Source organism: Artibeus jamaicensis, unplaced genomic scaffold (assembly GCF_021234435.1).
Source record: "Artibeus jamaicensis isolate MK-2021 breed Jamaican fruit bat unplaced genomic scaffold, CSHL_Jam_final scaffold_1964, whole genome shotgun sequence".
NCBI lineage: Eukaryota > Metazoa > Chordata > Mammalia > Chiroptera > Phyllostomidae > Artibeus > Artibeus jamaicensis.
In genome coordinates this window covers 54,050,689-54,064,092 of record NW_026522030.1, presented here as the reverse complement: position 1 = coordinate 54,064,092, position 13,404 = coordinate 54,050,689, and the positions used below count along the sequence as shown (strand labels likewise).

The window sequence follows — 13,404 nt, the reverse complement described above, 5'->3', positions numbered from 1 at the left end:
AGCACCATGAGGGAACTTCCCACCTAGAAAGAGCTGCTCTCACCAGGAAAGAAAGAACAAGGTGACCAACCAGCTCCTACAACCTCTCACATTAAGCTGACTAGGAACAAAGAGGAAAGGCAGAGGCTATTTATTATTAGCAGACAGACAATAGGAGTGACGAACAGTTCACAGAGCCCTGCTTTGTACACAATCTCTGCAGCATTCACCACTGATGAAGCCAAGCTACCAAAGCCACCAAAGACCCCCAGGAGATCTGACATGGTTTTGCCTCACAAGTTTGTGCAATAGCCTGAATCTCTCCTATCTCCATCTGCACACTATCCCCCTTCCTGCTAAAACCTAGGATGATGTCGAAGACATCTAAGGTCTTTGTAGCTGTACAAGTGTAAGACACAAAGTTGTCTAAGTTCCTTTTTTGATGGTGGAGGGCTTCCATGAAGGCCAAGGGAGGCCTCAACCCACTGGCTTTGTCCAGCTTCATGTCACCTCACATGAAAGAATTCAAGAGCAAGTGAGAGACATTCAGCAAAGCACACAGATTTATTAACATGATAGTACAGAGTCAAGAAGGAGGGGAGTATGGGTAAACTCAGAAAGTGAGTTGCTCCAAAAAGATCAGAGTGAATGTTCTTATCAATGTTATGAGCAAGGGCAGGAAGTGAAGGTGGTTCATGGTCTATGATGCTCAGGGTGGTCACAGCTCCTCTCAGTCCTTCCTCGCCAGATGGTGGCAGTCTAGGTGGTACAGCAGCTTCAAAACCACAATGTGAGTCAACATGGCTGTCATCTCTGGCTGAGACTGTTTTACTATTTGTGCCAATTATTTCTTACCCTAGGAAATTGGGAGTGTGGCAAGAGGGGACAGGTTTATAGCCACAAGTCACATCCACAATGCTCCAATCTAGAAGGGTAAGCAGCAGGGTGAGTAAGCGTCTAGCAACAAGTCACATCTGCAATACCCTAACCTAGAATTCAAAAGGAAGGGTAGAGCCCAGGGTCTCTGTCCCATATGCTAACTTTCTTGCCTGACTTTGACTATACTGAAATGCAAGACCCACACCCACAACCAGCTTGGACTTCTATGGCTGCACAAGTACAAGTCACCAGCATAGGCCAGTGGGCACAATCTTCATACTCTCCCTCTACCCAATACCAGGTTACCAGTATTTCCCTGAAAGGAAATTGTAGACAGGTCTGGCACCCCAATTTTTGTGTCTACAGACCAGGGGACACACCCTTTGATCATTTGGCTCTGATAGCCAGCAAAGCTTGCATTCATGGGTCCAAAAGGATTGTAGCAAACAAACAAACAAACAAAAAAAACCCAGTTCTTAACTAGCTATTCCCCTAGAGTTCAGTGCTGAGGTAGCAATCAGAAACACCCAACTCCCAGTCTCTCTCAAAAAGGGTTACTTACATATCTTATAAGCTACACATTTAGGGTCAATATTCTAATTTAACATACATCTATGGGTCAACCACAATCCTCTCCAGCACTGTTCCTCTAACTTATTCCTGGTCACTGATATCTCCCTGGAAGCTATACACATGTCAGATACCCTTACTTTTGTGACTGTCAGCTAGAGGACATATCCCTTAATAGCCTGGCTCTGATGGCTTGTAGGGTTTCTGTGCATGGATCAGTGATCAATAGCAAAAAAAAAGAAAAAATCTTAATTGACTATTCTTCCAGGGCTCATTGCAGAGGGAGCAGAAAGAAATGCCCATCTACCAATCTTTCCCTGGAAGAAGTCCATTTGTATACTTTAAAAACTGCTGAGGGATCAGCTTCCAATCAGCCTGCATCTAGGTGCTGACAGAGATCTTGGCATACCTTCAACTACTAGTTGCCACAAACAACAAACAAGGCTGCATGGACAAAAAGGAAGGTTTGAGAGATGGTCAAGAGCTAGTGTGGGGCTGAACAGTAAGTTTCATCTCCTACATGATACCATTTCAAAACTAAAATAAAGAGTGAAGGAAAATGAAAACTCAAAAGAATATGTTATAAACAAAAGGACAAGATTAAACCACAGACACAGAGCTTAATAAAATTGAGATAAGTAATTTACCTGACAAAGAATTTAAAATAATAACCATAACAACACCCAGAAAAGGAGAACAATGCATCAACAAAGTGAGAATTTCAACAAAGAAATAAAAATATTTTTTTAAAGAGTACCAAACAAATCACATAAGGAAGGAATTCAATAATTGAACTGAAAAATACACTACAGGGTTTCAGCAGTAGTCTACATGAAGCAAGAGAAAGAATTAGTGAACGCATAGACGGGGTAGTAGAGTTTACCTAATCAGAAAAGCAAAAGGAAAAAAGAATGAAGAACAGTAAGATAGATTAAGGGTCTCATGGCATACCCTCAAGCAGAAGAAAATTCACATTTTAGAGTTCCCAGAAGGAAAAAAGAGGAAGGAAAACTTAAGAAGGCTTATTTAAAGAAACAATAATGGAAAACTTCACTAACCTGGGAAAGAAAACAATGTATTATAGAACTGTATACATGAAACCTATTTAATATTACTAAAAAAATGTCAAAAGTTAAAAACAAGAAGAGAACCTTAAAAGCAGCAGGAGAAAGAAACATTGTTTCATATGAGGGAAAAATATCAGGCCATTATAACATCAGCAGATTTTTCAGCACAAACTTTTCAGGCTAGGTGGGAGTGGCATGATTTTTTAAAGTGGTGAAAGGAAAAAAGTGCCAACCAAGAATACTCTACCTAGCAAACTTTCCCCACACATTTACAGTCAATTAATTTTTAACAAAGCAACCAAACATATATAATGGAGAAAGGACAGTCTCTTTAATAAATGGTATTGCAAAAACCACTCAGCCAGGAGCAGAATAAGGAAACTAAACCACCAGATTATACCATATACAAAAATTAACTCAAAATGGATTAAAGACTTGAAGGGATTAAGCAAAGAAAAAAAAAAGCATCATGGTGATTGCCAGAGAGAAGGGTGGGGGGAAAAGAGGGTAAAAGGTGGGTAAATGGTGAAAGAATGAAACTTGATTTAGGATGATAAACACAATGCAATATACAGATGATGTATTGTAGAACTATATACCTAAAACCTGTAGAATTTTATTAACCAATGTCACCCCAGTAAATTCAATAAAAAAGAAAGAGTATAGTAAACTGAGAAAAACATAATAGATGCTAACTTCCTTTATGTGATAAAGGGTATTTAGCAAAAAAAAATAAAAATAAAATAAAGCAAATACAATCTTTAAAGGTGAAATACTGTGAGATTCAAAAATAGACAAAAGAAGTCAATAACAGAAGTCAAAGTAATGGTTACCTTTGTGGGATTACCTAATAATCAGAAATGTTAGGGAGTTTTACTGGACATACATAATACTCTGTATCTTGATCTGTGTGGTATTTATACATATATGTTCACTTTGTAAAATGTCACTGAGTTACATGTCTCAGGTCTTTACACTTCATTTATATACTACACTTCAATAAACAGTTTATTAAAAAATTTAACAGTTTTCTTTTAGGAAACTTTATAAATTATCCTAAAAGTTATATTTAAGTGCTAAGTCCCATCACTGCCAAGGCAGTTTAAAAGCTAAGGAATACTCTCCTGCTGTCATAAACCATTTTGCCTTCCCCTCCAACTGATCACAAAAAAAGAGTAAGTGAAAGCGGTGAACACCAGGATACCCACTGGAAAATTAAACCCAACCAACAAAGGAACCACCAAAAGATAGCAAAAGAAGAAGGTGAAGGAAGGAGTGGAAGCCACACTAACCTCGATCCAGGACCTATCTGGAAATACAACTAAATAGTAGAAAAACTACCCAGTACAAACAATTGAAAAAGAGTAAAAGAGAATCCTCAAAACCTTGCATACAGGGAAGAACTAGCTTCAACACAACCTGCACTTACCAGCACAACAAACTACAGGAGGTGGTGGAGAGAGTTAACCAACTGGTGGGAAGGACCCACAAAAGGAAGACCCAAAAATGATGAAAACACAAAGACAAACACAGAGTCAACTTAAAGGACAGCCTAACACCAGTGAGCTTGGGAGATCAAGGAGACCACACCACTAAATCTCACAGGTGTTCTACCACAGAAGTTCAGGAAGCCAGAACAAATCTATTTAAGGAGCTGAGGATAACAAAAAGAGTCTCACAAACAACAGGAAGACAAAGAAACAATCCCCAAATGAAAGGAAAGGAGGAAGCCTCAGAAAGAATGCTAGATGAAATAGAGGCACGTCAGCTATCAGATATTGAATTCAAAGCACTGATTATCAGGAAGTTCAAAGAGCTCACAATGAGCTACTAGAAACTACAGGGGAACTACAATGAAATCACTGCAAACTATATTAACATGAAAAAGGAAATAGAAACTATCAGCAAGGGCCAAGAGAAAATGAATACAATTTCTGAACTGAAGAACACAGTGGAAAGAATCAACAGCAGGATCGATGAGACAGAAGATCAGATCAGCTAGTTGGAGGACAAAGTAGAAAAAACACACAGAAAGAGCAAGAAAAAAAAACAGCTCAGAAAGAATGAAGAGGGATTAAGAGAAATGCAAGACAATATGAAACATAATAATATCCGAATAATAGGGATACCAGAAGGAGAAGAAGAAGAGCAAGGGATAGAAAACCTATTTGAAAAAGTAATGATGAAAAACTTCCCTAATTTGATGAGAGAAAAAGTCACACAAATCCAGGAAACACAGGGTCCCAATCAAGAAGAACCCAAAGAGGCCCACTTCAACACACATCATAATTAAAATGGCAAAACTCCAAGACAAAGAAAGAATCTTAAAGGCAGCAAGGGACACATAGGAAGTAACATACCAGGGAGCCCCAATAAGGTTACTAGCTGACTTTTCAATGGAAACACTCCAAGCAAGAAGAGAATGGCAAGAAATATTCCAAGTAATGAGAACCAGAGGCCTGCAACTAAGGCTATTTACCCAGCAAGGCTCTCAATCAAGATAGAAGGCCAAATAAAGAGCTCTCCAAACAAAAGAAGTCTAAAAAAATACACCTCCACCAAACCAGCTCTGCAAGAGATGCTAAAATGAATGCTTTAAGGAAAGGAAGGAAAAGAGAGAGATAGGAACACAGGTACAAAGATGAAAATGAGTAAGTCCCTATCAATAATAAGCTTAAATGTGAATGAATTAAATGCTCCAATCAAAAGACATAGAATAACTGAATGAATAAGAAAGCATGACCCACACATATGCTGCCTACAAGAGACCCATTTCAGGACAACGGACCTACACAGACTAAAAGTGAAGGGCTGGAAACAAATTTTCCAAGCAAACAGACAAGAAAAAAAAGCAATACTCATATCAGACAAAATAGACTGCAAGAAAAGGGCCTTACGAAGAGACCCAGAAGGTCACTTCATAATACTCAAGGGAAGAATCCACCAAGAAGACATAACAATGTAAATATATATGCACCCAACATAGAAGCACCCAAATACATAAAGAAAATCTTGGAGAACTTCAAGAAAGATATTGACAGCAACACAATTATAGTAGGGGATTTTAACACTCCACTGTCAAAAATGGACAAATCTTCCAAACAAAACATCAACAAAGATATTGTGGCATTGAAAAATGCTCTAGATGAAATGGACTTAACTGATATATAGAGAGCCCTTCATCCCAAAGAAGCTAAATACACATTCTTTTCAAATGTGCATGGAACATTTTCAAAGTTAGACTACATGACAGGACACAAAACAAGCCTCAACAAATTCAAGAAAACTGAAATCCTAGCAAGCATTTTGTCTAACCACAAAGGACTAAAACTAGAAACAACCTGAAGAAAGAAAACACAAAACACTAAAAATCATAGAGATTGAATAGCATGCTATAAAACAATGAATGGATCAAGAATGAAATCCCCAAATGAAAGGAAAAAAAGGAAGCCTCAGAAAGAAAAGAAATCAAAAAGTTTCTGTAAACAAATGAAAATGAACTCACAACAACCTAAAACTTATGGGACACAGCAAAGGCAGTCCTGAGAGGGAAGTTCATAGCAATACAGGCCTGCCTAAAAAAGATGGAAACATTTCAAACAAACAACCTACCCCTATGCCTACAAGAACTCGAGGAACAACAAAGACAGCCCAGAGCAAGTAGAAGGAAGGAAATAACCAGTATCAGAGCAGAATTAAATGACATAGAGACTAAACCCACAATTCTAAGAATCAATGAATCCAAGAGCTGGTTCCTTGAAAGATACACAAAATAGTCAAGCCTTTAAGTACGCTCATCAAGAAAAGAAGAGAGAGGACCCAAATACACACAGTCAGAAATGAAAGGGAGAAATGACAAATGATACCACAAAAATATAAAGGATTGTAAGAAATTACAATGAAGAACTGTATGCCAAGAAACTTGAAAACCTAGGGGAAATGAAAAAATTTTTCTGGAAAAGTATAATCTTCCAAAACTGAGTGAAGAAGAAGCAGAAAGCCTGAAAAGACCAATAACAGCAGATGAAATTGAAGCAGTAATCAAAAAACTCCCATCACACAAAAGCCCTGGACCAGATGGTTTCACAGGAGAATTCTACAAAGCATTTAAGGAAGAGCTAACTCCTATCCTTCACATACTATTCCAAAAAATCCAAAATAATGGAAGACTCCCAAACTCTTTTTATGAAGCCAGCATCATCCTAATCCCAAAACCAGATAAAGACACAACAAAGAAAGAAAACTTCAGGCCAATATTGCTGATGAACATAGATGCTAAAATCTTCAACAAAATATTGGCAAACTGCATCCAACAATACATTAAAAAGATCATACACCATGATCAAGTGGGATTCATCCCAGGGATGCAAGGATGGTATGATATTCGCAAATCAATAAATGTAATACATCACATAAACAAAAGCAAAGACAAAAATCAATGATCATATCAATAGATGCGGAAAAAGCTTTTGATAAGGTACAACACCCATTCATGTTAAAAACACTCAGCAAAGTGGGAATAGAGGAAGTATTCCTCAACATAATAAAGGTCATATATGAGAGACCTACAGCTAACATCATACTCAATGGGCAAAAACTAAAAGTGTTTCCACTAAGATCAGGAACAAGGCAAGGTAGTCCACCTTCACCACTTCTATTTAATATAATATTGGAAGTTTTAGCCACAGTGATCAGACAAGAAAAGAAAATGAAAGGCATCCAAATTGGAAAGGAGGAAAGAAAACTGCCATTGTTTGCAGATAACATGATAGTATACACGGAAAATCCTATAGACACCACCAAAAAACTGCTCTACCTAATAAATGAATTTGGCAAAACAGCAGGATACAAAGTCAATATCCAGAAATCAAAGGCATTTTTGTATACCAACAATGAAACAGCAGAAGCAGAAATCAAGAAAAAATCCCATTTGATATAGCAAAAAGAAAATCTCAGATATTTCACGCAGCAACTTTTTTGCTGATATGTCCCCTAGAGCAAGGGACATATAGGGAATAATAAACAAACGGGATCTCATCAAAATAAAAAGCTTCTTCATGGCTAAAGAAAACAGTATTAAAATAAAAAGAGATCCAACTGTATGGAAAAACATAGTTGCCAATGATACATCAGACAAGGGTTTAATCTCCAAAATATACAAAGAACTTACAGGACTCCACTTTAAGAAGACAAGCAACTGAATTAAAAAGTGGGCAAAGGACTTGAACAGACACTTCTCCAAGGAGGACATACAGAGGATCTATAGATACATGAAAAGATGCTCGGTATTGCTAGTTATCAGAGAGATGCAAATTAAAACCACAATGAGATACCACTTAACACCAGTCAGAATGGCCATCAAAAACAAAGCAACCAATAACAAGTGTTGGAGAGGTTGTGGAGAATACGGGACCCTAGTGCACTGTGGTGGGATTGCAGACTGGTACAACCACTATGGAAAACAGTATGGAATTTTCTCAGAAAACTAAAACTGGATCTGCCTTTTGACCCAGCAATTCCACTGCTAGGATTATATCCTAAGAACCCTGAAACACCAATCCAAAAGAACCTATGCACCCCAATGGTCATAGCAGCACAATTTAAAATAGCCAAGAGTTGGAAGCAACCTAGATGCCCATCAGTAAATTAATGGAACCAAAAACTATGGTACATTTACACAATGGAATTCTATGCAGCAGAAAGAAAGAAGGAACTCCTACCCTTTGAAAGAGCATGGATGGACTGGAAAGCATTATGCTGAGTGAAATAAGCCAGGCAGTGAAAGACAAATACCATATGATCTCACCTTTAACAGGAACCTAAACAAGAAAACAAACAAACAAGCAAAATACAACCAAAGACACTGAAATAGAGAATAGGCTGACAGGGACCCAAGGGGAGAGAAGAGGAATTTCAGGGAGAAAGGGGAAGAAGGGTTTACAGCAACAAGTATAAAGAACCGTGGACAAAAACTAAGAGGGGTGGAAATGGGAGGGAGGTGAGGAGCATCAGTGGGGTGAACTGAGATGGGAGCAAAAGACAGAAAACTACTTGAACAACAATTAAATGAATTAAAAAAAAGAAACACTAAGGAAGTAGGAGAATAGTAAATACAGACTTCTGAAGCTATACTAATTAAGACAATATAACATTGTAGAGGTACACAAAGAGTACAGAATCTAGAAAGAAATTCACAAACATACTGAACTAGGATATATGAGAGAGGTAGCCTAGCAATAAACAAAAAAGGGGTATCATTCAACAGGTTGAACCTGAAAAACTGTTTATTATTTAGGGAAAAAATCAATTAAAATGGGTCCTTAGTTTATACTGTAGGCAAAAGACAATTCTGACTAAATTATTAATATAAATGACATAAGCAAAGCTTTAAAAACTCTGAGCAAACAGAGGTGCAACTATTTCTGTCTTTGGGGTAGAGAAAGATTTTTAATGAGATCAAACACTAACTATAAAAGATTAATTTCTCTAAATTAAAATTAAGAATTTCTGTTCATCAAACGGCACCTTGATGAAAATGAAAAGACACACAGTAAATCAAGATATTTGCCACACATTTAACACACTAGAGATTAATTTCAAGAACATATAATAACTTTTTAAAATCAATTTTTAAAATCCAGTATAAGATTTAAAAAATATACATAGAGATTTTGCACAGGAAATTGTGCAGAATAATTTGGCTAGTAACCATTTAAAGATATGTTTGATCAGTGATATATACATGAAAATCAAAATAAAATTACTTTATACAAATCAATTGTCAACAAACTAAAAAGTCTGACAATTCCAAGTGTTGAGGAGGATGAGACTCAACCATATCTCTTAAATACTGTTTGTGAGAGCAAAACTAAGGAAAATCACTTTGAAATTATCGGTAGTTCTTGAAAGTAACTTTTCACACTCTATACCTACATTTTTCATTCCTAGATATTTTTTCCACAAATGTTTTTACGTGTCTATCAAGAATCATGTGTGTACAAAAATATCAATTGCAGCATTATTCATTATAGCCCAAATCTGGAAATAATCAAAATATTCATGTACAAATAAATTACAATGGTTATGATATAAGCATATCAATATTTGAAATCACTAAAAATAAATGATCAGTTGTGCCAAACATACATGAGTCTTAGTAACATAATGAGCCAAAACTGCCAAACCCCAAGGCAATACTTTTATAAATGACAATACTAAACAATATACTATTTTTCTCATAAATATATATGTGCTAAAACTTTTAAAAATCATCAAAATAATAAGCAGTTTCATAGTGATGTCTGGTGAGAGTATCAGGTTACCAGGTAAAGGAACATAGAAGTGAATGTAAGACATTAGTAATGTTATAGTTCTTGGGTTAGCTGGTGGAACCAAGGGTGTTTGCTGTAATAAACAAACAAATTAATTAAATGAATAAAATAGGCCTATGCATGTAGCATAATATTGTATACCATGATACAATTTTTTGATTAATAAAATTTTATGAACTTGATGTCCAAAAAATGCAAAATAATAAAATATAAAGTTAAGAATTGTGTTAAGGCTGAAGTGTTAGCAAGACAAAATATGCTAGGTTCAAAAATTACTGTTCTGCAATCATAGTGAACATTTAATCACACAATTACCAGCTTGTGTTAATTCCATTTCTGAACCGAATTAATAAGTACTAAAATTTAAAGGACTACTGAATGGCAAAAACACTTAAATAAATTTATAGAAATAGGATTTTTTACAATATATATTTAGAGCTGACACTTACCTTAAAGATTACCTAAAAAGAAGCAAGCACCATGAATATTTGCTATATGCCAAGCTCTGAACTTGATGTTCATTATTAAATCATTAATCCTCAAAAATGTAACAAAGATACCATTAACATCAACATTTTATTTGTGAAGAAACTTTGGCTAAAAGGGTTAAAGAAATCTGTTCAAGTTCACGAAGCTCGCAGGGTTATAATTTAATTCCAAGTTTACTTGACTCTTGAACCTGAGTATTTATATATACATTTATAGTAAGTACCTCCCTTAATAGCACAGTATATAGATAGAAAGCTCAACTGAACCATCAAAATCACACATCAAGGTAGTGGCAGAATCAGGCCTTAAAAGGTATTAGGTACCATATACCAGGCATTATAATAAAAAGCACTTTATGAGACTTCCTATTCAGTAATCTTCCCATTCTATTACCTCATCCAGTTAAATGTCTCAAAATGGGCATGACCAATTTATTTTCCTTTCATTAGCGTAAATCAGCAAACTGTTTCATCAGAATAACTACACCTGTATTTCTACATTCATTCCTCTATGAATCTATATTGTGTATATTCATGTATCCATATTCATGTATACAAAGAGTGTAAAAATAGCACAACATAAAACTATCTGCCACAATTTATACTTTAATACTTATAAAATTATATGCTTTAGTCAATAATAGGAGAAAATTTAATATGATATTGCAATGGGCACTGTTTCTAGAAAACATCTCTCACCTGGTCCGAGTGATCTGAGTCACTTTCTTGAGGTAAAGGACATGGTGCTCTTTGTGATTCCTGAAGCTCTTCTTTTAATTTAGCATTTTCTTGCTCTTTTTGAGATAGCTGATCCTGAAGACTAACAACACTTTGCCGGAGCATAGCTTCACTTGATTTTGTGGTTTCAAAACAAATATGTAACTCATTGTAAAGCTGTTTCAAAAAATACATTCAAATCTATTAATAATCAATTAAAATAGTTATGTCTGTGTATATATCCAATATATACACACATGTACATATATATCAAGATTATAAATGACACAGTCCTTGCACTGAAGTTATTTTAACAGTCTAAGAGGGAAAACAATATATAAACACATGGAAAACTAAACAATATCAAATATCAATACAAAATCACAATTGATATTTTAAAAAGCAGTATTATTGGCCAGCACAATATAGGAAAATGTGCTGTATTAACCTTAGAGGGCTCCTTAAAAAAAAGAACTTCAGCTGAGTCATGGTGGTATTATAGAAACTGAATTAAAAAAAAAAGTAATTCTAAAAGTGGCAGAAATGTGAAAAAAAAACTGTACAGTGACAGGAAAGGACAAAAAGGGAGCATAAAATATGTCAGCCTGATTGGACTTAATATGCATGTACTTTGAAAGTCAATAAAAACAAGAGTCACTGGCAGTTTATTAGGTTTGTTCTGAATGGATTATATATATATATATATATATATATATATATATATATATATACACATATATATGTGATTATCCCATTTAGGATAAATGAGCACTTACTGCTTAAGGAGGGGAAGAGGGGTAGAAGGAATAATAAGAGACAAAGTCAGGCAATATGACTATGAATGGAACATAAAGACACCTGAGTGCTGGGTTAAGGAGGATGGACTTGTTCCTATAAACAACAGGGAATCATTTAAGACCTTGAACAGAGTGTGATAAAACAGAAGTAATGTGCTAAAGGCATGAGAGATTACTAATTTTTTTAGCTCAAAGCAACATGCATTACACAAATTTAAAACTGGAGTTTATTAAAACTGTGAGACAGCATATGGTACATAAGTGGTATCATACAGAGAATCCAATGTGGTTAACAATGGTATGCCTCCGATACTCATAAATGTATTTCTGATGAAAATCTTAACTTTTGATTGTGATTTAATGAGGCATAATTCATTTTGTGTTAACTGATTTACATAAAGAATCCATATGTATATTTGCTGATGAGACAAGGAAAGTGATCCAAGAGCTAAGATTCATGTTGCTGAAATTTCTGTTAAGATTATATATATATATGAAATCCCTATATACAAGGCTAATAGTAAGATTTTATAACAAAAGTAAAATCCCAAATGAGAGAATCTCAAAATTATGTAGTTAATTTAGTAGGCTCTTAGAGAGAGAGAATCTTCTATTACTGGACCTTGCTTTATGGGAAGAAACCTAACTACACAAAAGATGGCAGAGTTCTTTTCTATATGTATGCTATGCTTTAATTTCTAAAAGTTAAATTTTTAAAAAGGCTTGTGAAACCTCTTTCCATAATACTTTTTCTCCAACATATACTTTATCATAAAAACAAGACCCTCCAAACCATTCCTCTGACATATAATTAGCTTAGTATACTTTTTAACTTTCTATAAGGGATTATATCTCTATATTATTGTAGAAACTTTAAATAACCCATTTTTCTTTACAGCCAAAGTCTAAGCAATATTAATAAAGTTGCATATATGGCTTATAAAGAATTTCAGGACATAAATTTGTAGTTTCCTTTCCAATTACCTTTATACCAGGGAGTGTGTCCAATGTCCTTTCCACAGCTAATATCGTCAGATACTCTAGGAGGGAAGAGAGAGTAGCAACCTGACAGCTTTGAGGAACACTGAAGGGATGAGAGCGGGCCCTATGGTGACCTACCTAAGCTATGTTGCTTTCATGATTGAGTTCAGGGCAAAAAAGAAAAAAGCAAAATCCTGAGACAGCACAAAGCTGATTAGAAAGATTAGAAGCTACAATGAGTGAAGGTCTGACCAATAGCATACAAACATTCAGTTTAAAGGTTATTGAACCACTTTCTCTTATTTGTATGCTTATTAGGACTAACCGGTTATACCCAATCAGCACAAATTAATCTCTTTAGGGAAAAATTATAGAAAATAGTATTACTAAAGAATTTACATATTTCCAATTATACATCAGTGAAATTTTCTTCAAATAATGAGCAGATTTTGAATATTTGAGAATCTCATGAACATTGGTAAGTGTCAAAAAACTCCTAATTTCCCTCCCGTTGCCCAAGGTGCAAGCATGCCGATGGTGTGTGGTCAGGACTGAGGATCAATTTACTGCCATTAGTGCCAAGTGTGTTGTGTAC

At 35.4% G+C, this 13,404-nt stretch overlaps 1 protein-coding gene across 4 annotated transcripts in view; it reads right to left on the bottom strand.

The window, feature by feature from the left end:
• CNTLN (centlein) overlaps window positions 1–13,404 on the bottom strand; it is a 295,925-nt gene that overhangs the window by 175,535 nt on the left and 106,986 nt on the right. For all 4 annotated transcript variants that reach the window (XM_053656339.1, XM_053656340.1, XM_053656341.1 and 1 more), the window contains one exon: window positions 11,014–11,208. In XM_053656339.1, coding sequence (XP_053512314.1) covers window positions 11,014–11,208 — 195 coding nt within the window. The remainder of the gene's footprint in view (window positions 1–11,013; window positions 11,209–13,404) is intronic.